The sequence below is a fragment of the Sorex araneus genome, chromosome 2 (genome assembly GCF_027595985.1).
Source record: "Sorex araneus isolate mSorAra2 chromosome 2, mSorAra2.pri, whole genome shotgun sequence".
In the NCBI taxonomy this organism is placed as follows: Eukaryota; Metazoa; Chordata; class Mammalia; order Eulipotyphla; family Soricidae; genus Sorex; species Sorex araneus.
The window spans coordinates 233668341-233690776 of NC_073303.1; the positions used below are offsets into that span (position 1 = coordinate 233668341).

The 22436-nt window shown below is 64.5% G+C and overlaps 2 protein-coding genes across 3 annotated transcripts; one reads left to right on the forward strand and one right to left on the reverse strand.

Moving 5' to 3' along the window:
• Positions 1-1001: 1001 nt before the first annotated feature.
• On the reverse strand, positions 1002-2900 carry JUNB (JunB proto-oncogene, AP-1 transcription factor subunit). Its single transcript, XM_004616602.2, has one exon. The coding sequence runs from the start codon at positions 2595-2597 to the stop codon at positions 1554-1556; it is 1044 nt and encodes a 347-aa protein (XP_004616659.1). The 5' UTR covers positions 2598-2900; the 3' UTR covers positions 1002-1553.
• A 10094-nt stretch (positions 2901-12994) lies between these two features.
• HOOK2 (hook microtubule tethering protein 2) lies at positions 12995-21079 on the forward strand. Of its 2 annotated transcripts, XM_004616601.2 has the most exons (21): positions 12995-13149; positions 13596-13681; positions 13754-13826; positions 14640-14690; positions 14773-14905; positions 14996-15063; positions 15401-15463; positions 15702-15782; positions 15861-16162; positions 17162-17363; positions 17568-17678; positions 17810-17897; positions 17997-18066; positions 18458-18595; positions 18676-18763; positions 18942-18976; positions 19872-19954; positions 20064-20164; positions 20260-20370; positions 20454-20525; positions 20597-21079. In XM_004616601.2, exons 1-21 carry the CDS (start codon positions 13105-13107, stop codon positions 20744-20746), a joined length of 2151 nt encoding a protein of 716 aa, XP_004616658.1. In that variant the 5' UTR covers positions 12995-13104; the 3' UTR covers positions 20747-21079. The 2 variants fall into 2 exon arrangements, with proteins under 2 accessions (XP_004616658.1, XP_054982686.1); XM_055126711.1 differs by lacking the exons at positions 12995-13149; positions 13596-13681; positions 13754-13826 and adding an exon at positions 13838-14075.
• Positions 21080-22436: the final 1357 nt, after the last annotated feature.

Genomic DNA, 22436 nt, shown 5'->3' on the forward strand with positions numbered 1-22436 from the left:
TAAACTTTGGTGGCGCTTCCTCGGTCTTTTCGTCCACTGCGTCCTGCTCCCAGCTGCTGTCACTTTTCCAATCCCAGATGTGTCAAAGTTGGACGCTCAGCCTGGGGGAGTCCTCCGGGATGTTCAGGCAACCCTCCCCAAACCGAAACCAGCCAGGGCCCCGGGGGGCGCTCCAGCCGCGGGGGCGGTGCCACGCACTCAGGGCGGCCCCAGCGAAGGCCGCCCCGGCAGGACCAGACCTGGCAGCCGCCCTGCTCCCGGCCTGGCACCGAGACGGGAAACTGGCAGGCGGGCGCCGCCCTTCCTGATGCGGGGTGGGGGCGGAGAGGACCGCGGCCGCAAGGACGCGCGACCTGCAAATCCCCACCCCCAGTCGGGGTCTGGTCGGACTGGGCGCGCCTGGCCTCGGGCGCGGACGCCAGTTTGATGGGGGAGGCGATGGCGGTGGTGACAGTAGGCTGATGTCCTGGGACCCTGGAGCGCGGCGGGTCGCTCCCCAGGGACGCTCTGGACCCAGGCCTGGGGCTTTCCGGGCCCAAGCAATAGCCCGCCTGGGAAAATCCCGGCCCCCTTCCCGTCGCCCGGGCCCTGCCGGGCAGAGCGGGGGAGGGGATTCCCGGAATCTGCCCGGAGACCGCCGGCGCGTCACTAGGCTGAATCGGCCCATATATGGGCAGCGCTTCCGCTGCGTCAGCGGGGAAAGCCCCGGCGCGCGCGGGAGGCGGGGCCGCGCCTGCGCCCCTGCCCGCGCGTCCAGGCCCGCCCTCCCCCACCCCATCGCGGCGCGAGGCGTCTGGACCGCGTCCCGTCCCCGGACCTTGCAGCCCTGGGAGTCAGGGCGCGCCGGCAGGCTCCGGCGTTAAGGCGTCAGGCCACGAGATGCCTGCGCAGCGCTGGAGCCGGGCGCCAGCCTCACACCGTCGTGGGGTGGGGGTCAGCCCCCCTCACCCTATTACTCTCTCCTCCCTCCGCCCGCCCGGCTTGGAAATAAAACACAGAAATTAATAAAGAACCATTTTTTTTTTTACTTAAATAGATTCAATAAAAAGTCAGAACAACAAACGCGCACACACACACACAAACACATCTTAAAATAAACTCTTTAGAGACCAAGCGCGTCTTTCTTCGCCACAGTACGGCGCAGAGGGGGGAGGGCTAAGAGGCGGGGGGGGGGGGGGCGGGCTCCCCTCCCTAGTGTCCCCACGGGCTTGAGTACCGGGCGGCGGGGCCAGCTCCGCCGCGATCGCCCCTGCCTTTCCTCCCTGTTAAATACACAAATATATTATATTCAATATGAATCGAGTCTGTTTCCAGCAGAAAAAAAAATACAAAAAAAAAAAAAAACACAACGTGGAAGGGGGTCTTTCTTGTAAACGTCAAGGTGGGAGGACTGAGGCGCAGAGCCGGAGGGCCAGTGTCCAGTGTGGTGGGCGGCGCCCCCAGGCCCCCCGAATGGGTGCCCCACCGACTGCCCCCTCGCCCCGTGGGAGGCGTGCGCCCAGCCGTCCAAGCTGGGGAAGGTCCGTAGGGGGTGCGGAGGTGCGGGGGGGCGATCAGAAGGCGTGTCCCTTCACCCCCAGCAGTAGCTGGCAGCCGTTGCTGACGTGGGTCATGACCTTCTGTTTGAGCTGGGCCACCTGCTCGCGGAGGATGCCGGCCGTGCTGGACAACCCCGCGTTCTCGGCCTTGAGCGTCTTCACCTTGTCCTCCAGGCGCGCGATGCGCTCCAGTTTCCGCTTCCGGCACTTGGTGGCCGCCAGTCGGTTCCGTAGCCGCTTGCGCTCCACTTTGATGCGCTCCTGGTCTTCCATGTTGATAGGGGACACGGGCGGCGTGGCGTCGCGACTGCGCGCCTCGGGCACGGTCTGCGGCTCCTCTTTGAAGGCCGAAGCGCCACGGCCCAGACCCAGCTGCGCCGGGTGGCCGCCAGCGAAGGGGGGCGCGTGAGGGAGGTAGCTGATGGTGGCCGTCGGGTACGAGCTCCCGGTACCCACCGCGGCTCCGGCGCCCCCGGAGGGCGCTGAGGCTGGGGAATAGCTGCTGAGGTTGGTGTAGACGGGCGGCGGCTCGGGGCCCGCGTAGACGCCCCCGGGCCCGGCCGGGGGTCCCCCACTGGCACCCAGCGACACGTTGGGGGGCGTCACGTGGTTCATCTTGTGCAGGTCGTCCAGGGCTTTGACAAAGCCGTCGGCGAAACCCTCCTGCTCCTCGGTCACGCCGCCCGCGGCACCGCCGGCCCCCCCACCGCTGCCGCCCCCGCGGGGGTAAAAGTACTGTCCCGGGGGCGTGGGCGTCGTGGTGATCACGCCGTTGCTGTTGGGCACGATCAAGCGCTCCAGCTCCGAGGAGGCGAGCTTGAGCGACGCGCCCGTGTCCGAGCCCGGGCTGGAGAAGTAGCTGCCGCTGCCGCTGCCCTCGGCGCCCGGCCCCCGCGCCCCGGGCGCCTTGAGACCTCGATAGGGATCGGCCAGGTTGAGAGTCAGGCTGGGTTTCAGGAGTTTGTACTCGTGGAGAGAGAGACCGCCCGGGGTCCGGCCGTAGCCCGCCGTTGCGTACGAGTCGTCGTGGTAGAAGGGCTGTTCCATTTTCGTGCACATCCGGGCGGTCCGGGGGCCGGGGAGGTGGGGGGTGGTCCCTGTGGGGCCGCCCCTGGGCTCGCGGCGCGCGATCGGGGGCGGCCGGTGGCTTGCCTGGGTCCGGACGGGGCTTCCTGGACGTTGGCCCCGGGCCGAGAGCGGGCAGCCGGCGGCTGTGCGCGGAAGCTCCGGCGGCTGCTCGAGCACCCTCCGGCCGTCCCGGGCGCGCTGTGCTCGAGGTCTTGGGTGTCGCTTCCCCCTGTCTTCCCCGCTCCCCGCAGGTTCAGCTGCTGGCCCGGCCGCGCTCAAGGTCCCAGCCGCGGAGCCCGAGCCCCGCGCCTTTATACTGCGGTGTCAGCTGCGGAAGTGCGCTCCCATTGGCCCGCGCGCGACCGGGCCCCCGCGCCCCCCTCCTCCCGCGTGGGGAAGGGGAGGAGGCGGCTCGCGTCACTGTCAGGAAGCGCGTGTCCTTGTAAACAGCGGCCACGGGCTCGGCGCGGCGGCAGGGGAGGGGCGCGGAGGACCCCGGGCCAACCGGAGGGGGGGTGCTGGCGCGATCCGAGGCACCCCGGGGACAGCCTCCTGGGAAAGCGATGGTCCCCCGGAATAGGAGAAGCGGGATAGGAGGAACTGATGCAAAACAAAGCCGGGATGGGGGCTGGGGGGTGGTTCCAGATTGTAAATGAGAAGGAGTTGGGGACTTGGAGCATCACAGAGGAGGCTGGAAGGTTTAAAAAAGAAACCGCCACAAAGGAGGGCAATGTGCAGGGTGAATGGGGGCAGGTCGAGGAGTCCCCTGCCTTAGTAACTGGGGTCCCTGGGTACCGGGATGAGGAGCTGCGCTTTTCACACGGGAAACTGAGTTCATAAAAAGGGAGGGCCAGTGAAACAAAAGGGTCCCCAGGAGAGGGTGGGGGAACCCCTGATGCAGGCAGTGAGGAGGGGTCCCCTTCCATAATCTTAGAGAAGGAATTGGGGGAAATTTAGTGTGCAGAAAGTCACTGAGGACCTTGGAGGGGACACTGAGTCAGGGAGGATATGTGAGATGCCCAGAAGGGGGACTCTCAGAGACTGGGGGGTCTCGAGGTTCAGCTGCGAAGCCCCTCCAGAAGGAGCCTTAGAAGGGTTGGGCGCCTCTTCGGCGATGAATGACAACAGCAGAGGGTCCCGCGAGGGTAGAGACCAGAGCCATGGGATCTGCGAGGATTTGGGGGGTGCAGGCTCCGCCTCCCCAGCATAGGCGCCGGGAGCCCTACCCCCTCCCGGGACCCTGAGCTTGACCGTCACCGCGTCGGCTCCAGGTGCCCAGACCCAGCCCGACGGCTGGGGCGCGGCCGCCCAACCCCACTCCTTAGAACCGGCTGGGGACGGGGCGCCGTGGCAGGAAGTGTGGCAACAGCCCGGGGGAAGCGCCCGGCCCTGCCTCCGTCACTCGGCTCCGGCGGGACCGTGCGCCCCGCCCTGGGTCCGGCGGGCTGCGGCGCCTCGCCACACGCACGGGGCGCTACGCCCCTCGCCGAGCCCCGCGGCGTGCACCCCGCCCCGCCGCCAAGGCAGGGGGACCCCGTTTCCCCCCCGCGTCCCGCCCCGCAATGGTTCGACCCGTGGCGATCGCCCCGGCGGGTGGCGCGGGGACGATTCCATCCGCGCCACGGAAGGGGTCGCGACGGGGCCTGGTCGCCATGGAAACCCACCCGGAGTCCACGGGCCCGGCGCGGGGCGGGGCGGCCCCCCGGAGTCTCGCCCCCGAAGCCCAAATAAGGGAACAGGAAGGGGTGGGGCCAGCGCGCTCCCGGGGCCCGGGGCCAGCCGCCGGGAGCCCGGGTATCTGCCAGGTCCCAGGGCGCGCCCGGGCCCCCGGACGGCTAGTCCCGACCAGCCCCGGCCGCCGCCCTCGGGGAGGGGGGCCCCACGGCCTCCTGGCCCGGCCCCACCCCACCGCTCTGGGGCCGCGTCCTGCCAGGCCGGGCCTGGCCCGACCCAGCCCTGCAGGTCCCCGCCTGCCCGCGGGCCTGGGTCGGACTTCGCCCCCGGCCCGTCGGGGCGCGGAGGGGCGGGACGATGCCTCCAGGCGCCCCGGGCGCCTGGGCGGGCTGGCACGGCAGCCTCCTCCTTGGGGCGGGGTGCCCTTCCTTCTGCCAGGCACTCTGGAGCCCCTCCCCGCTCGGGCACCCTCGACGAGCTGGGGTCGCCTCTCCCTCGCTCGGGTGGGCAAAAGGCTTTGCCCTGATTAGTTGAGGAGGAAGGGTGCGTCGGAGCTTTCCACCTTCCCTGAAACGCAGAGGGGAGGGGAGGCTGGGTTAGTGCCCTCCTTAACGGGGGACGCCGTTGGGACGCAGTGGGAGGGGGAGACCTCCGGGTCCCCGGGTTGGTGTTTTTCTGTGTGCAGAGCGCGCTTGGGACGGAGCGCGCCGGTTGGCAGCCCCGAGCTCCCCCAGTGAGAGAGAGAAGGGAAAGGAAAGAAACAGACGTGGGGGGCGGCAGGGGGAAGTCCAGCCAACACCGAGGGGAAAAGAACCGGCTGCAGTCGGGGCGTCCCCGGCGCGGGCCTTTGGAGGGTCTTCGTGACCCCCGGGTGCCCCTTCCCCTCCCCCGCCCCGGGCTCCCGGGAGATTCCAGCGGCCGCTGAGTCTGGCGGGCCCGCGGCCAAGCCAGTGTCTCCCGCCCATGCTAATAACTGCAGAACTGCAGCTGACATCTGGCTGGGCCCTGCGGGGGCGCAGCGGGCAGCGTGTGTGTGTGTGGGGGGGGGGAGGTAGGTCTGCCTCGAGGGCAGCCACTTGCAGGCCCAACTCACCCCCTCCATCCCCGTGAGTAAGCCCGGGGAGTCCCAGCACGAGTTGAGGCGCCCCACCCCCATCCTAGGGGGTCCCGGCCACGTGGGTGCAGGAAGTCAGGGCCGGGATCATCCTGACCCGGGGACCCAAACCCTGGGGGGGCAGGGAGCCGGGGGAGGCCTTCTGCCAGCAGTCAGACAGACTGGGGGAGCAGACAGCCTGAGAAATACTAATTATTATTTTAATAGCCGACACCCGGAGTCTGGAGGAGGCCCAGATACCCTCACAAACTCTTCCTGCCCACAGCCCAGCCGCCTCTGCCCTCTCCGTCCACCAGGGAGCTGGCGGAAGCAAAGCTGCTGTCCCCTTGCTGTCCCCTAGCTCAGCCCCAAGAGTAGGGTGAGCAAAAGCCCCCACAGCCACCCTGGGCAGTGCCAGCCCGACGCCCAGTCCTGCAGCACTTGTCACCTAGACCCCTTCATTTGGAGGGGTGCAGGGTACAGGGAGTGGGGCGCAGGGGGTTGCTGGGGGGTCCCTCTGTAGCCTCAAGTGCAATGCAGGGGTGTTTGAACAGGGGCGGGGTGGGGCCTGGCCAGGGAGGGCGGGGGCCCAGCCAAGCTGGTACAGCCGGTTCCGGACCAGCCATTCTCACCCTGTGGCCTGGCACCGCCCCCTCATGCCGCCCTGCTGGCGCCAAGGGCCAGGCGCCCAGGGAGCAGGGGTGATGGGGTCGCCCCCTCCCCCACCCAGCCTAGGTGCAGCCGCCTGGGGACCAGCCTCTGGGCCCAGCCCTGGGAGCAACTCCCGGAGGTGGGGGATCCAGGCTAAAGGGGAAGTTCACAGCCCCCCACCACAGAGGGCTGTGTGGGGCTTTTGGCCTTACCGGGAGGGACTTCTCCTTGTTATAAATAACCTATTGCCCCCTCCCCCCTCACTGACCAGCCAGGGCCTCACCAGGAAACTGGAGGGGGGTCTGAGTCAGGAGAGGCAGCGGCCCACACACCCCAGCACCATGCCTAGGCCGTGGACTTGAGCCTGGCCTGCCCACTGTGGCCCTCCCCCACCTTTGCGGTTTGGGGGTCCCTCACCCCTTCTCTGGAGAGGAGGCTCCAGATTTTCTTGGAAGCAGGAAGCAGCTCTGTCCTTGGGCTGACAAGGCTGGGCATGGGGATCCTCCCCTGCCCCGCCACAGCTTGGGGTCTCTCGTGCAGTGGAGCTCCTGCACCCCCTTTCCAGGGAAGGCAGGCCTGGCCAGGAGGAAGTGGCCAAAGGACAGGAAAGAGGGGGCCACTCAGAGGCAGGAAGTGTTAGGAGCTCTGCCCGGCCTGTGGGGACCTCGGGAAGGGGTGCAGGGTGCCTGCTGGGCTGTAAGGGGGGGCACTGGGCCTCGTGGGGGTGGGAAGGGCTGAGAATGAGAGGCCATGGGGCCCTCTGGATGCACAGCTGCAGCTCCTGAAGAGACATGATTGTGGTGTATGTGTGTTTGTATCTGCATCTGTGTATGTTTGTGAGAGATGACTGTGTATCCGAGGATATGTGAGAGATGACTGTGTGTGTCTGGGCATGTATGTTTTGGTGTGTGTGCATGTGTGTGTGTCTATGTATGTGATTGTGAGAGATGGCTGGGTGTGTCTGTGTGTCTGGGCATGTGTATTTGGATGTGTATGTATGTGCCTGGGTAATGTGTGTGTGTCCCTGTGTATGTGAGAAATGACTGTGTGTGTGGGCATGTGTGTTTGGGTGTGTTTGTGTTTGTGCATTTGTGTGTCTGTGTGTGTCTGTATCTGGGTATGTGTGTCTGTGTATGTGCCTGTGTGAGAGAGATGACTGTGTTTGGGTGTGTGTGTCTGTGTGTATGTGAGAGATGACTGTGTGTGTCTGTGCATGTGTGTTTGGGTGTGTGTTTGTGTCTGGATGTCTGGGTGTGTGTGTCTGTGTGTGTGTAAGATGACTGTGTGTCTGGGCATGTGTGTTTGGGTGTGTGTGGGTATAAGTGTATGTGTATGTGAGAGATGACTGGATGTGTGTCTGGGCATGTGTATGTGTCTGGGTACATATGTGTGTGTGTGAGAAATAACTGTCTGGGCATGTGTGTTTGGGTGTGTGTTTCTGTGTGTTTGGGCATCTGTGTCTATATCTGGGTGTGTGTGTCTCTGTGTAAGAGAGAAATGACTGTGTCTGCATCTGGGCATGTGTGTTTGGGTGTATTTGTTATGTGTATCTGTAAGCATGACTGTGGCTGTGTGTGTCTGAGCATGTGTGTTTAGGTGTATCTGTCTGTCTGGTGTCTGTGTGTCCCCACATCAGCCCGTGTCAGAGCATACATCTGGCCTCGGTGTGTCTGTGGCTTTTCTCTGTGTGTGTACCTGTGTTTGTGGGTGACTGTGTACCCAGGGTGTATGCGTGTGTCTGGTTGGGGTCTGTGTCTGTGCAGCTCTTTGTCCCGAGGATGTGCATGGCTGGGCTGTGCTCCGTTGGCTCCGACAGTGTGTGTGTGTGTGTGTGTGTGTGTGTGTGTGTGTGTATGTGTGGTTTACTGGTGTGTGTCTGTATGTGTGACCTGTGTGTGTCTATGGCTATATGTGCATGTCTGTGAGGCGTGTGTGTGGGTGCAGCCCAAGACCCTGAAGCCCACTGTGACGGACACGCAGCGGGAGGGGGAGTCTATGACTCTCAGACTTGGTGGCGCTGGACGGGGGCCTGGCGCAGCTGCACCTTCTGGGGTGTCAGGGCAGGGCGCCTGCGCCTCCCAAGGTGAGTCCATCTGTCCTGGAGCGGGGCAGGCTCTCTGCAAGAGCCCCAGGCGGGCCCCTTGCACCTCCATGGACGCCACAGCTTTGTTTGGGTTTTGGGGTCCCACTCCGCGGTGCTGGGGGACCACCTGGGATGCCGGGCATGGAACACAGGTCAGCACTGTGCAAGGCCAGAACCCTGCCCGCTGCTCCACCTCCCAGGGTCCCTCTACATCTGCCCCCTAGGCTGACATGCAGCTGCCCAGTGTCTGTCCAGTGCATGTATCACCTGTGTGAACCGTCTCCTGTCCACTGGGAGCCACACCCCTCCCCCCTTGGGGGGCTGGGCCCTGCCATGGGGTCCCAGCCCTGCATCCTGCTCAGACGCGTGTCTGGACCTGTCCCTCCTTCCTGAGTGGCCATCTGTCTGTGGCCTGGGTGACAGGAGGGGGTGTGTCTGGACTGGCTGTCTGGGGGTGACTATATGTGTACACTCTGGCTCCCCCCCCAAGTCTGGCCTGGCCGCCCTGATGTTTACTCTGCCCCCCTGGCAATTTGGGCTCTGCCCGGGGAGGGCGCACCCAGCTGCCGTCCACAGGATGTGCCGGAGACACGGTTTGTCCGCGGCGGCCGTGCCCTCCCTAGGGTCAGGGCCCAGGCGTCCGGGCGCGGGGGTGGGGCCCCCAGCGTGGGGGGGCCCTCTCAGGGCCCGGAATGAGGGTGAGGGGCGGGGTGTGGACGGGCTGGACAGGTTCCGCCTCATTCCTGCCCCGCCTCTCACTTCCTGGGTGCCCGACAGGGCAGGGGTGGATGGGATGAACCCCGTGGCCTCAGGAAGCTTAGGTGGGGCCGGGCGGCAGGGCTAGGATTCTGCATGGCACCCGGGGGAGGGTCCGGCGCGTCTGGAGGAGTTCCCCGCGGGCCCCGTGCGCGGGGCCACCCAGAGTCCTGATACTTAGTCCCCCTTTACGGATGGGGAAACGCAGGGGAGCCCCTGCGCTCGGCCCTAGAGACCTGGGGCGAGCTGGTCTCTGAGCTCAGATGGGGCACTTCAGGAGACACCCCCGGGGCCCCAAGTGGGTGCAGGCTGAGAGCTGGCCTCTGGGAGCCCCGCTCCCTCTGAGTCAAAAGGGACCCTGGGACGAAATGAATAAGAAAACAACGGCTTTAACCGTTTCATTGCCGCCAAGGGCGCTGCCAAAACATCCTGTGGGCTGGAGGGTGGGGGAGGGGCAGCAGGCTGGGTTCCCGGAGGCCTGGGGGGAACAGGACCCCAATCCGGGGTTGGGGGAGAAGGCTGCGTGCATGCGCCTCGGCAGCGGGAGGCGCGGGCGGACGCGGACTCTCCCGCGCTGGTCGGAGCCCCGCCCCCCATCGCCCCGCGTCTGGAAGGGGGTCTCGGGTCCGGCAGCCCCCTCCCCAGGGGCCTGAGTCACCCGCGGGGAAAGCCAAGAGGCATGAGTCACGGGGGCGGAGAGGGGGAGCGAGATCGGCTGCGGCCAGGAGACCCCCGGGCTGGCCTGAGTCACTCCAGCCTCGCTCGCCGTCACCCCCGTGCCCGGGGGTAGAGGGGGCCCAGACCCCAGCAGGGTCTGAGGGGTCTGGGGACACGGTGTGGGGGAGCGAGTAGGAAGGGAGGAGTGCCTGGGGAGAAGGAAGAGGTCGAGCTGCGCGGGAATTCGGTTCCCATGGTAACCGGGGTTCGCTCAACCCCCCCCCAACACACACAGGGGACGGCCCCGCGCGCCGCTAGGGAAGCCCCTGTGCTTGGCCTAGGGGCCCCAGTTTCAGAGCGGGCAGGAAGGGGTTAACGGCGGCCCCCTGGAGCTGCTCCCCCCAAGCCCGGGCTCCCAGCGCCCCCCTCCCGCCGCCGCCCCCGCCCGCGCAGCCGGCCAGGCCCGCCCACCCCCGCGCGCTCGCACGCACGACCGCGTCGGCTCCACGCACGCAGCGACCCCCGTCGTGACTCACGTCACGCACGACGCACGCGCCCCCGCAGCTCCCCAAGCGGTGGGACGCGGGGCGGCCTCACCCCACCCCCGCGTGACTTTGGCGCCGTCCCGGCCCCCACGCAGGGCTGCGGACACTGCGATCCACCGTCCAGGGCCACCGGGGCGCCCGGCCCCACTGCGATGAGACGACCCGGCACACGGGGCACTAGGTGGCCGGAGCCGCACAGGTCATCCAGGCTCGTATACAGCGGGACCATGTCCGCGAGCTCAAGTCGCCGTGTCACCAGCCACCTCGTCCCTCTGGGATGTGCCGCCCAGGGTCAGGCCTCCTGCATGGCGGTTGTCACATGGAGGAGGGGACACAACACGGGCCGGGACCTGGTCTGCACAGCAGCAGACCCTTAAAGCAGGGCCATCAGCTGCAGGGAACCAGCTGCTCTGGTCACCCAGGACAGGGGCGCTCGGGGATCCGGCCTGCTGCCCCCTCCCCAGCACCCAGGCACCAGTGGGAGCTCTCCTGTGCACCGGAGCACTGTGGGGACTGCTGGGAGCAGCACGGCTTCCCCCACTTTCAACAACCAGGCGGGAGCGAGAGAGCCTGCAGTCAGAAGAGCTGGCAGCACCTCAATACTGGCCCCGGGAGGGGGGGGACAGAGGGTGCAACGGCCAGTCCCCAATGCGCCCCCGGCCCAGCCCTCTCACACCGACGGCCATGCACCCGCGCTGCTCAGGGCCTGGTGCCCCCCCCCCCATAGATGCGGGGCAGGGCCAGAGGGTGAGAGGGTGTATGGGGGTTGTTGCTGGAACGATGTGAGTCTCTAGCCCGCAGGGACCCTTCCCGAATATCCCACTGCAGGGATGTATGGGACGCGCCACCCCCCACCTCCTACCCCAGGGATGATGGGACTTGGAGTCCCAAGCCCCGTGGCACTATCCTCCACAATCCTCCCAGTGTGGGAACCCAGGGTCTCTATCCAGATGTGGAGGCCCGAGGGGGCAGGCGGGGGTCCAGCTGTGGCCGCGGGAGGGGTGAGTCACTGGCTTCCCAGCAGCACAGCCCAGGCTGGGCCCAGCTGTTCCTGGAAACAGGCAGGAGGGGGTGGGGTCCCCCAAGCAGCCCAGTGCTCCGGGCCCAGACCTGCGCTCAGTCCCTCCACCCAGGATGGGGGTTCACCTCTGTCCCCCACGGTAGAGGGGTGCCTGCTCTGTCTTGGGGGTTGTCCTTATGCCATGGAATCCGTCCTTCTCACATCCACCCCCAACAGTGGGGTTCCTGAGAAATTCTATCTTGGGGATCGCTGGTCTCCCCTGTGAGGCCCGGAGGGAGGCTCCTTCGAGTGCCCCAATGAATGGTTGAGGCTTCTGCAAAGTAGGAGGACCCCAGGCATGTTCTTAAATCTGGGGGTATGGGTTGACAGCCTCTAGAATGTCCATGATAGAGGTGAAATTAGGGCAGCCCGTGTTGCCCCCAAAAGAGAGGACCCCGGCAGGCTTGGCCAACATAGGGAGCCCCCAGCCCACATATTTGTCTGCCAACCACGGGGGCCAAGCAAAGCCGCTCTTGGCATTCTAGACCCCCCCCCCCATCCTGGCACAGCCGGACTTCCGGCTCCCCTTCCAGCGCCTCTCTGGTCAAGGGGGGCCATTTCCCCTCTGGTTGTGGGCAAGGGGAGCCGGAAGGCGGCCGGGTCCGGAAGCTCGGCGCGGCTGGCCCTTGTCCCCTTCCTCCCAGCTCCCCCGCCCCCCCCCCCAGCTCCGGGGAGAGGTGGTGGCTGAAAACAACCCGGGAAAGGGATATGGGGGTGTAGATGAGTCTCCAAGGTCCCTGAGAGCGCTTGGCTGCGTGTGTGAGTGGGCTGTCACCCGGTGTCCGCCGACAGAGTGACCTTGTCTGTGTCTGGCCCCTGCAGCAATAGGGTGGCTATCGTCCTGCGGGGCGCAGCGCCCCTCCCCAGGGTCCGGGCCCACCCACAAAGCCGAGCCTGCCCCTCCCTAGGGGTACAGCTAATAACCTCTAATTACTGCTCATTACCTCGCCCGCCCCGCGGGGGAGGGGCTGCCGCAGATTCGGGGCTTCTCTGGGCGCCCCTTAAAAGCCGCTCCACCCAGAACCTGTTTCCTCGCGGGCGCGCGGGGAGCGCAAAGGGCCCTGGTCCCCGCGGGTCGTGGGGGGGGGCGACGACAGTCGCCCTAGACGTTGCGGTCGCTGAGCTCAGGGACCGCAAGACTGCAGGCACCGAGCAATAGGGCTGCGGTGTCGGGGTTCCATCGGCAGGATCTGGGGGTGGGCACAGCCCTGTTCCCCAAAGCCCGCGTTTCTGTAGTTGCGCGCCCCTCCCCCTCCATATGCTGAAGCAGAAGGGCCCGGTGCAAGGGTCTTGGGGGACGCACAGGCGCAGGGCTGCTCTGGGGAGGGCGGCGTCGGACGGGGGCGCGGGTCTGCGCGTCACCCGGGGCGGCTAGTTACCTGCCTGGCCCTTTTGGCACTCAAGGACTTAGGGCCAAACCGTGTCCTTCTCTCTACCCCTGGGTGGGGGACAAGACTCCCAGATCAGCTCACCCCAGAGGTTCCCCTGAGCCCACGGAACTTCTGGCCTGCGCCTCCCGAGCGCGGAATCGGTTCCAGGGCCGAAGTGCTTAGACCCCAGAATTTCATTACGGGGAAGGGAAGGAACGGGTGGGAACGCGCCCGTAAACAGGGTGCGGCGGCTCCGCCTCGGCCGCGGCGGAACGATCGTGAGTCTCCGCTACCCCCCTTCCCCTGCGAAAAGAGCCGAGGAAGGCCGAGTGCAGGGGCCGCGCGGGCGGCGCAAGGCTGGCCCACACTGCCCCCTCGTGGCAGGGCGGGCCCCGACATTTGCCGGGATTCAAGATGGAGCCGCTGGAGGCCGACGCGGGCGCAGGCGGGAGATCACGTGCTCGGGGCGGGGCCTGCGCCGAGGGGGCGGGGCGGGGCGGCGCTCTAGGCCGAGCGGGAGGTCGGGGCTGCGAGCGCTCGCTGGTGGCAGATCTGGAGGCGGCTGCGGTGCGGGGGCTCCGTGGCCGGGATCGAATCCGATCGGGAGCCATGAGCATGGACAAGGCCGAGCTGTGCGGGTCTCTGCTCACCTGGGTAGGTCGGGGGCGGGGCCGGGGACAGGTGTGTGCCCGCTCGTCTCTCCCTGACTCGGTCCACTCCTCAGTCTGGGGGCTGGGAGCAGGAAGGGCTCAGTGGCCAGCAGGTCCGTTGGACTCTGGCCCGGGCACCCGCCCCCATCACGTGGCAAGTCTGCGTGGAATTAACAGGTGAGGCCCCGCCCCTCCATGACCGGGTCACGTGGGGACGAGAGCACAGGTGAGCTGGTCCGTCACGTGGTGCCCGTGGGGGACGCGAAGTTCCGCCTTCGCCCCGCTGTACCTGGTTGGGTAGAGGTGAGGCGAGGCCACGCCCCCTGCGCACCCAGGTAAGCAGAGGCCTCGCCCTGCGGAGCTGCCGGGTCGCCCCACTACACTGCTGATGGCCAAAGTATCGCTGATTACCCCAGACCCTGACTGCCTGTGGTCCTTTCCTCTCTCCAGTTGCAAACGTTCAACGTCCCGCACCCCTGTACCAGCCCCCAAGACCTGAGCAGTGGCCTGGCCGTAGCCCATGTTCTGAATCAGATGTGAGTGGGGCCTTGGGGGCGTGGGTTCCCCAGTGCTGCCCAGGGTCTCAGACCAGCTTCTCCCTCTCCCAGAGATCCTTCCTGGTTCCATGAGGCTTGGCTGCAGGACATTTCCGATGACCCAGGTTCCAACTGGAGGCTGAAGGTGACAGGTGGACGCCTGGCTGGGGACAGAGATGGCCAGAGGGTCAGGCTGGACACATGTCCTGGGTGATGGAGAGAAAGACCTGGACAGAGAGAGGGGCAGATATCTGGGGACCAGCCAGCGTGTACCTTCTATTCATCTCTGGAGGCTGCTGTGGCATAGCCGGCCTGCCCTCTCACAGCTGACACTTGGGGACACAAACACCAGCAATGACTTCCGGGGGCAGTGAGCCCTCTGTAGAGGAAGCAGGTGGGGTGAGAGAGCAAGCGCTTGGGGTGCCCGCTGAGTGGTAGCTGGGTAGGCACCTGTTCCAGGCACCTGCACCACCCCTGGTGAAAGCCCCGGGGTGGACATGAGCTTGGAAAGATCCAGGGATGGTCTGGAGCATTGGGTGTGCGGGTGAAGCGGAGTGGATGAGGTCATCAAGGGTTGGCAGGCCTGGCAGGGCCGACGGTTCTATTTTAAGTGTTCTGCAGAGCGAAGGAAGGGTTTTTACAGAGCCAGGGCAAAAGCTCACCTCTGGCTGCTCCCAGCAAAATGGAGCATGAAGGGAGCTGCGGCCAGGACCCCCAGGAAGAGATGATGGTGCTGGGAGGGCAGGGCTGGAGGTGCAGAGGGACTGTGTTCTGCGGACAGGGGAGTGGACAGGTTGGGCAGGCAGCACAGTCAGGGACCCCAGGCGAGGGGAGTGGAGCTGAGCAGGATGGAGGAGGGATACGGAGGGACAAGTCTGGGGCAGCCAGGGTAGGATCTAGCCTGGCCCCTTCTGGGGGGGGTTGGGGGGTTGGACACAGCGCCTCGTTCACTCCCCAGGTCAGCAAACTGACAACCATCCTACAGAGCCTGGTACGCTACTCCCAGGAAGTGAGTGAAGGGATTTGGGGGGTGGCCTGGGCCACAGGGGGCGTCCGTGAGCCCCGACACCCCTCTCCCCGCTCTTGCTCAGGTCCTGGGCTATCCTATTTCCGAACAAGACTGGCCGGATGTGAAACTCATTGGAAAGTTCTCGGACCCTGAGGAGTTGGGCAAGCTGCTTCAGCTGGTGCTGGGCTGTGCTGTCAGCTGCGAGAAAAAGCAGGGTATGGGAGGGTCGGGGTCTAGGGATCCCCAGGGGAGCACACTGTCCTCCACCTCCCTCTGGCACTCAGTGGCCGGCACCTTGTCCCCAGAGCACATTAAGAGGATCATGACGCTGGAGGAGTCTGTCCAGAAGATGGTGATGGAAGCCATCCAGGAGGTAAGGCCCATGTGTCCACTGGCATCTCCCAATCTTGATCCCCAGCCGGCCAGTTCCAAGGACACCCCCGGGCCCAGGGCCAAAGCTCAAAGGGCAGAGAGCAGACTCCGAGTGCCAGATGCCCCACTTTGACCCTGGGCACCTCACGGTTCTCCCCAAACACCGTCAGGGGCAAACACCCCCCCCTCCTCAGCTCGCACTGCCAGGGATGAGCCCCAAACCCCCAAACCGAGGGCACCACCTCTGTGATGTTGGGCAGAGAGGGTTTGCGGTCACAGAAGTATCAACTGCCCGGGCTCAGTGCACATCCATCTCTTGGTCTCCTGCTTCCCTCTAGTTTCTGACAAAGGACCCCCCGGAGGGCCTGTCATTGGAAACCTATGACAACTTCGATAGCCAGGTAAAGACTGGGGGACCCCGGCTAAGGACCCCGCCAGGAGGAGGTCCCCCTCCTCACATCGTTCTCTGGGTCCTGGCCCATTCCTCGCCAGGTCCTCGAAGGTCCTGCCAGTTACCCTGGGAAAGCCAGCTGGCCTCCCAGCCTCCTCTTCCTAGATCCTGCGGATCTCTTGACCGCCTCCTTTCCGTCCCACCCCCACCCTGGGTCCCTGACTTCTCTGCCCCTGTGCCCCGCTTAGTCCCGCAAGTACTACTTCCTGAGCGAGGATGGAGATGAAGGAGACGAGCTCAGGCAGCGCTGTCTGGACCTGGAGCGGCAGGTGCGAACGGGGGCACCTCGGGTTGGGGGTGGGGGTCGCCTCCGGAGCCCCTACCTCCAGCGTCCCCCTGCCCCGCAGCTGGAGCTCCTGGCGGAAGAGAAGCAGAACCTGGCGCAGGAGAACGCGGCGCTGCGGGAGCGCGGGGGCCGGCCGCAGGGCGACGGGCCTGCGGGCCTCACGTCCAAGAAGCTGCTGCTGCTGCAGACGCAGCTGGAGCAGCTGCAGGAGGAGAACTTCCGGCTGGAGAGCAGCCGCGAGGACGAGCACGCGCGCTGCGCCGAGCTGCAGCGGGAGGTGGTGGAGCTGCAGCAGCGCAACCAGGCGCTCGCCAGCCTGGCCCAGGAGGCGCAGGCGCTGCAGGACGAGATGGACGAGCTCAGGTGAGGGGCCGCGTCGCCCCGACGGCTCCCGCCTGGACACCCAGCATGCCCTCCCTGTGGCCCCTGGACACTCTCCCGCCCCTAGTCCTGCCATGTCCCCAGCACTCATGGTGCCTTCTAGGCCTTCACCAAGCAGTAACCTTGCCTGCCGCCCACGGGCACCCCACTGGGTGCCAGCAGACCTTCTTCCTTCTATTTTTTTTTTTTTTTGGCTTTTTGGGTCATACCCAGCGGTGCTCAGGGGTTACTCCTGGCAGTGCTCAAGGGACCCTATGTGATGCTGGAGTTGGAACCCAGGTCAGCCGGGTGCAAGGCAAACAAACGCCCTCCCTGCTGTCCTGTCGCTCTGGCCCCCTTGTACCTTCTTAACACCCACCCCCTCAACCATCCTCCGCCTTCTACCACCTCAGAGGGCTCCCCTGGCACCCTTGTGGTGAAGTGCCTAGAGAGCCCCGACCCTCCCCCACTTCGTTGCCCTTGGGGACTCTCCAGGACTTCTTCGCCTCCTCCCTGTTCCTGCACCCCCCAATGTGTCCCCACTATCCCACTTTCAGATGAGATGGGGCGAGTTCAGAGTGGTATGGCCATAGACTATCACTGTCAGGGATCACTGATTATCAACTAATTGATTTTTTTTTTTTTTTTGGTTTTTGGGTCACACCCGACGATGCTCAGGGCTGACTCCTGGCTCTACACTCAGGAATCACTCCTGGCAGTGCTCAGGGGACCATATGGGATGCTGGGAATCGAACCCGGGTCGGCCGCGTGCAAGGCAAACGCCCTACCCTCTGTACTATTGCTCCAACCCCAACTAATTGATTCTTAAGGGGCTCCTTTTCTGCACCCTGAAAACTTCCAGCTGCACCTTGTCTGGTTCTTTCCTTCGTGACCTCGAACCTAAAGGCCTTCATGAGGGACACATTCCCCTTGCCTGGAGGTCTCACACCCAAGTTTAGCTCAAACCCCAACCTCCTTGCCCCCACTTGCCCCCTCCCCCAGGCAGTCCTCAGAGCGTGCGGGGCAGCTGGAGGCCACACTGAGCAGTTGCCAGCGCCAGCTGGGAGAGCTGAGGGAGCTGCGGCGGCAGGTGCGGCAGCTGGAGGAGCGCAACTCGGACCACGCGGATCGCACACAGCAGCTGGAGGAAGAGTTGCGGCGGGCCAGCTCCCTGCGCGCCCAGCTGGAAGCTCAGCGGAGGCAGGTGTGCAAAGGGCCTGGGGTGGGACCCCAAGGAGTTCCTCATTAGCTACGCCCCTAGGTTTGCTTCAAGCCACGCCCATTTTCTAAGCCTCACCCCCCCCCCTCCAGGGCTTCTGTAGCAGAGTCCCTCTGTCCCACACCCCCATACACACAGGAACCCCCTGCCCCTGTTTCAATCCCGCCATCCTCACCCTCACCCCTGCAGGTTCAGGAGCTGCAGAGTCAGCGACAGGAGGAGGCCATGAAGGCCGAGAAATGGCTGTTCGAGTGCCGAAATCTAGAAGAAAAGTATGAGTCGGTTACCAAGGAGAAGGAGGTGAATCTGCGGGCCCATCGCCCAAACCCTGTCCTGCCCATCCTGGGCTGCCTGGCTGTGCTCCCCTCCCCGCCACTGCGGCTCCCCAGGTCTGATCTTGTCTGAGTAGCACGTTTGCACCCTGTCTCCAGCGGCTGATGACAGAACGGGACTCCCTGCGGGAGGCCAACGACGAGCTCCGCTGTGCTCAGCTGCAGAGTCGGGGACTGGCCCAGGCAGGTGAGCTGTGACCCTCGGGGAACCTGAGGGCGTGCAGCCTCGCCCGGGTTGGCTTGGGGTGCTGGACAGTGACAGGAAGACTTTGCTGACACTTTTCAGGACCTTCATTGGATTCCACCGTACCAACTGCAGAAAATTTGGCAGCCGAGATTCTGCCTGCGGAGCTCAGGTACCCTGGGCTCGCTCAACCTCTGGAGCCCACCCGCTGCATACCCCCAACCCCACCAGGCGCACCTACATCGGGATCAAATTCGCCCGCATCGGTTTGCATACCCCAGAGCACGGCCCGGCCCTGAGTAAGCCCCTAGGTCCTGGGCCGGGTGCAGAGAGTTGCTGCTCAGTACTCCCAGTGAGTGGGATCAAGTGGGGGTTTGCTGCCCTGCAGCCCCGCCCAGTACTTATATATCCTCCGTGACCCGGCCCACCGCCAGCAACGGCCCCGCCCACCTCCTCTCCAAGCTCTCCGTCACCTGGCCAGGACCTGAATGCCTGGCCAGCCGTCTCCTTGCCCGGGGAGCCCGGGCAGACCTGCAGGGTGACCGGACCCTCCCGCCGCGCAGGGAGACACTGCAGCGGCTTCAGCTGGAGAACAAGCGGCTGTGCCAGCAGGAGGCGGCGGACCGAGAGCGGCAGGAGGAGCTGCAGCGCCACCTGGAGGAAGCCAACCGCGCGCGCCACCGGCTGGAGACGCAGCATCGGTGCGGACCCGGTGGAGGCTGGGGGGGCTGCGTCGGCAAAGAGGTGGGCACGGGCACTGAGCGGCCCCCAAACCTCGTAGGCTGAACCAGCAGCAGCTGTCGGAGCTGCGGGCCCAGGTGAAGGAGCTGCAGAAGGCCCCACAGGAGCAGGGGGCCAAGCCTGAGGACGTGAGTGCTAGCCTCCTCCCTGCCTCGCCCTCCCTCGCACCCCGCAGTAATCCCCCTCTCTCCCCACTGCTGCCCGGTGCTCTGGAAAGTCCACTGTAAGTATGGAGGCCCCGAGTGACACCCCCTTACCCCTGGATCCTAGGGACCCCCATTCACCGCCTGTCCCTTCTGCCCCTAGCCCACCGTGCTGAAGAGGAAGCTAGACGAGCACCTGTAAGTCCTTCAGGGGCCCAGGGCTGGGGCAAAGGTGGGGGGCCTGGGTTCTGTGTGGGTTGGGGTGTTGCTTAGGAGGGGAACCCGACCAGTGAAAACATGCCAAGGACCAGGGCTTCCTAAACTCTTCCCACTGGGCCCTCTTTGTTCCCCCAAAAATATGACCCAGCAAGTATTGCCATAAACACCCCAGATCACCACAACTCAACTTGGGTGGTTGTTCAGAAACCTCTGACATGCCAGATTGCTCGGGACCCCACAGTGAGCGCCAGTTTAGGAAGCTGGGCCTGGGGCCAGAACAATAGGACAGTGGGGAGAGCATTTGCCTGCATGCAGCCAACCTGGGTTTGACCCCTGGCACCCTATAGGGTCCCCCAAACCTGCCACCATAAGTTCTGAGCTGTACTGGGTGTGACTCAAACAATCCAAAACGCTGGGCCAGGGGCTGGATCTATATAGTGCAGAGGGTAGGACGCTTTCCTTGCACGTGGGTAACCTGGGTTCAGTCTAGTCCCCAGACCCTGCCAGGAGTCAGCATTGAGCACAGACCCAGAAGAATGTCCCAAGCACAGAGCCAGGAGTAAGTCCTGAGCAACACTGGGTATGAGCAAACAAAACAGAAGCTGGGCCATGGGAAGGAGTCTAGTTTCTTTTGTGGTTTTGTGTGGCCACATCTGACAGTGCTCAGGAACTGCTCCCGGCTCTGTGCTCAGGGCCTGCTCTTGGCACTGCTGCTCAGGCCCCCAGATCTCCCGCATGTGAAGCCTGCTCTCAGCCTGCTGAGCTGCTCTCCCCTCGCCAGTGGGCGCAGACTGGGGTCTTGGAGCACCACTCTGTGGCTGGGGTGCCTGCAGGCCCCCCGGGGTGAGCCCGCCCTCCGTGTTCCCACCTGTAGGCAGCAGCTGCACCAGGAGGATGTGGAGCTGCAGCAGAAGCGGGAGTACATCGAGGACCTGGAGCCACCCTCAGATAGCAACAGTGAGTGCAGAGCAGGAGGGATGGGGGGTGGGTGGGAGGGGCAGCCCCCCCAACCTGACATGGCCCTGAGCGCGGGCGTGTACTCCCCCTTCCCCTCCGCCCCCCGCAGCCCGGCGCATCGAGGAGCTGCAGCAGAGCCTTCGGAAGAAGGACGCCGACCTGCGCGCCATGGAGGAGCGCTACCGCCGTTACGTGGACAAGGCACGCACGGTGAGACCGCGGGGGCCGCCCCTCCCGCCCGAGCCGCGCCCCCGCCCGCCCACCATGAAGTCACCGTGGCTGGCGGGGGTTGCCCCCACCTCTAGGTCATGCAGACACTGGAACCCAAGCAACAGGCCCCCGTGGGGCTGTCCCCGGAACTCCACAGCCTGAGGACGCAGCTGCGCGAGCGGGCGGCCCGCATTCGGAATATGGAGGTGACGGTTGCCCCGTAGCCTTCAGGGCCGCCCTCCCCGCACCCCACCCTTGTGCAGGCCCCTGATTCTTGCCTCCCGGGTAGATGGATTTTGAAAAGAGCCGGAGCCAGCGGGAGCAGGAGGAAAAACTGCTCATCAGCGCCTGGTATAACATGGTGAGTGTCTGTCGGAGGAGCAGGGCACCCCCTTTGAGCCCCGCTGACGCCCACCCTGCCCCACTTTCCAGGGCGTCGCCCTGCAACAGCGAGCAGGAGAGGCGCGGGCCCCTGCGCATGCCCAGTCCTTCCTGGCACAGCAGCGACTGGCCACCAACGCCCGCCGCGGACTCCTGGGACGCCAGGTGGCCCTTAACACACGGCCCTTGGAGAAACACTGAGAGACCTCCGGATCCTGCCACCCTCCCGGCCAGTCAGGCCCAGGTCCACCCTGAGGCCCCCTCCCGAGCACCCGGAATTCTTTTGGGGCTAGGAGGGGTGCCTGCCCTCGGCTGCGTGGGCACCCTGACGTGGTGACCTCTGACCCTAGTGCCCCCAGATGGGACAAAGGGGGTCAGGGTCAGCTGGAGGTAGATATAATGGACTGATGGGTGCCCGCAGCAATGTGATTCTGACTCGAAGACTGTAAGGACTTTCCGCTGCCACAACCGTGAGGGCGAGGAGGTGGCTTGGAGGTGCAGCTACAATTTGGAAATAAAAAACAAAACACCAGGGCTGATATGTTCTTACTACCGCGTGTGACCCTTAGCAGGCACTGGGGGTGTGGACGGCAGATGCTTCCTAGGAGAAAGCTTCCTGGGAGAAAGGCTCTCCAGCCACATGGTGCTTTGCAGGAAGGGAACACGCGCGCACACACACACACACACACAAAACACTCACACACACAGGTGAATTCGGGAGGTGGGTGTGGAAGGAGGGACTTATTTTTTTTTTGGCCATACCCAGTGATGCTCAAGGGGTTACTCCTGGCCCTGCACTCAGGAATTACTCCTGGTGGGGCTGGAGCAATAGTATAGTGGTAGGGCGTTTGCCTTGCACACGGCCGACCCGGGTTCGATTCCCAGTATCCCATATGGTCCTCTGAGCACCGCCAGGGGTGATTCCTGAGTGCAGAACCAGGAGTAACCCCTGTGCATTGCTGGCTGTGACCCATAAAGCAAAAAAAAAAAAAAAGAGAAAGAAAAAAAAAGGAATTACTCCTGGTGAGCTCAGGGGACCCTATTGGATGCCAGGATGCCAGGGATTGAACCTGGGTCGGCCATGTGCCAGCCAAGCATTTTACCCACTGTATTATATGGCTCTGGCCCCAGCACTCCAGCCCTTGGAATGACTCACCAGCTCCACATCTTTGTTTTTGCGGGGGGGCCTTTTGGGTCACACCTGGTGATACACAGGGGTTTCTCCTGGCTTATGTCAGGATCCCCTCCCTGACCCTCGAGCCAGAGGCTGCTTGTCAATACCTCCAGACAGGGGACACAGGACAATGTGAACAGTGCGTTCCCTCTAGTTTTCAAGATGTTTTCTGGTATCACAGGAAACCAAGCCCCACTCTCTGTGGCCCCCCGCCCCAGGACTGCATGGGAAGCAGGAGATTCCCCCTGGGAGCATCTCCCTCACCATCCCTGGCCTGTCCTCTAGAGCCACCATTGTGGGCCCAGAGACAGCACAACAGGCTGGAACCCAGCTCTTGCATGCAAGAGGTTTTATCACCAGCACCTCATGGTCCCTTGAGCACAGAGCCAGGAGTATCCCCTGAACACTTCTAGGTAGGATCTATTCCCCTCTCCCCCAAACAAAATACAAATCACAGGGCTGAGGAAGAATCTCGAAGTAAAAGGCAGGGACCAGAGTGATACTGCAGTTGGAAGGATTTTGGCCTTGCTCTCAGCCAACTTGAGTTCAATCCCCAGCATCCCGTAAGGTCCCCCAAAAGCAAAAAAAAAAAAAAAAGAAGGGTGGGGGTTGCAGGAGCCTCAGGTAAGGTCCCTAGCTCCACCTTGTCCTTGACTATCATCAGAAGCTTACCTTTCCTGGGCAGCAAAGGGTGTGGCACCCAGAAGGAAGTAATGG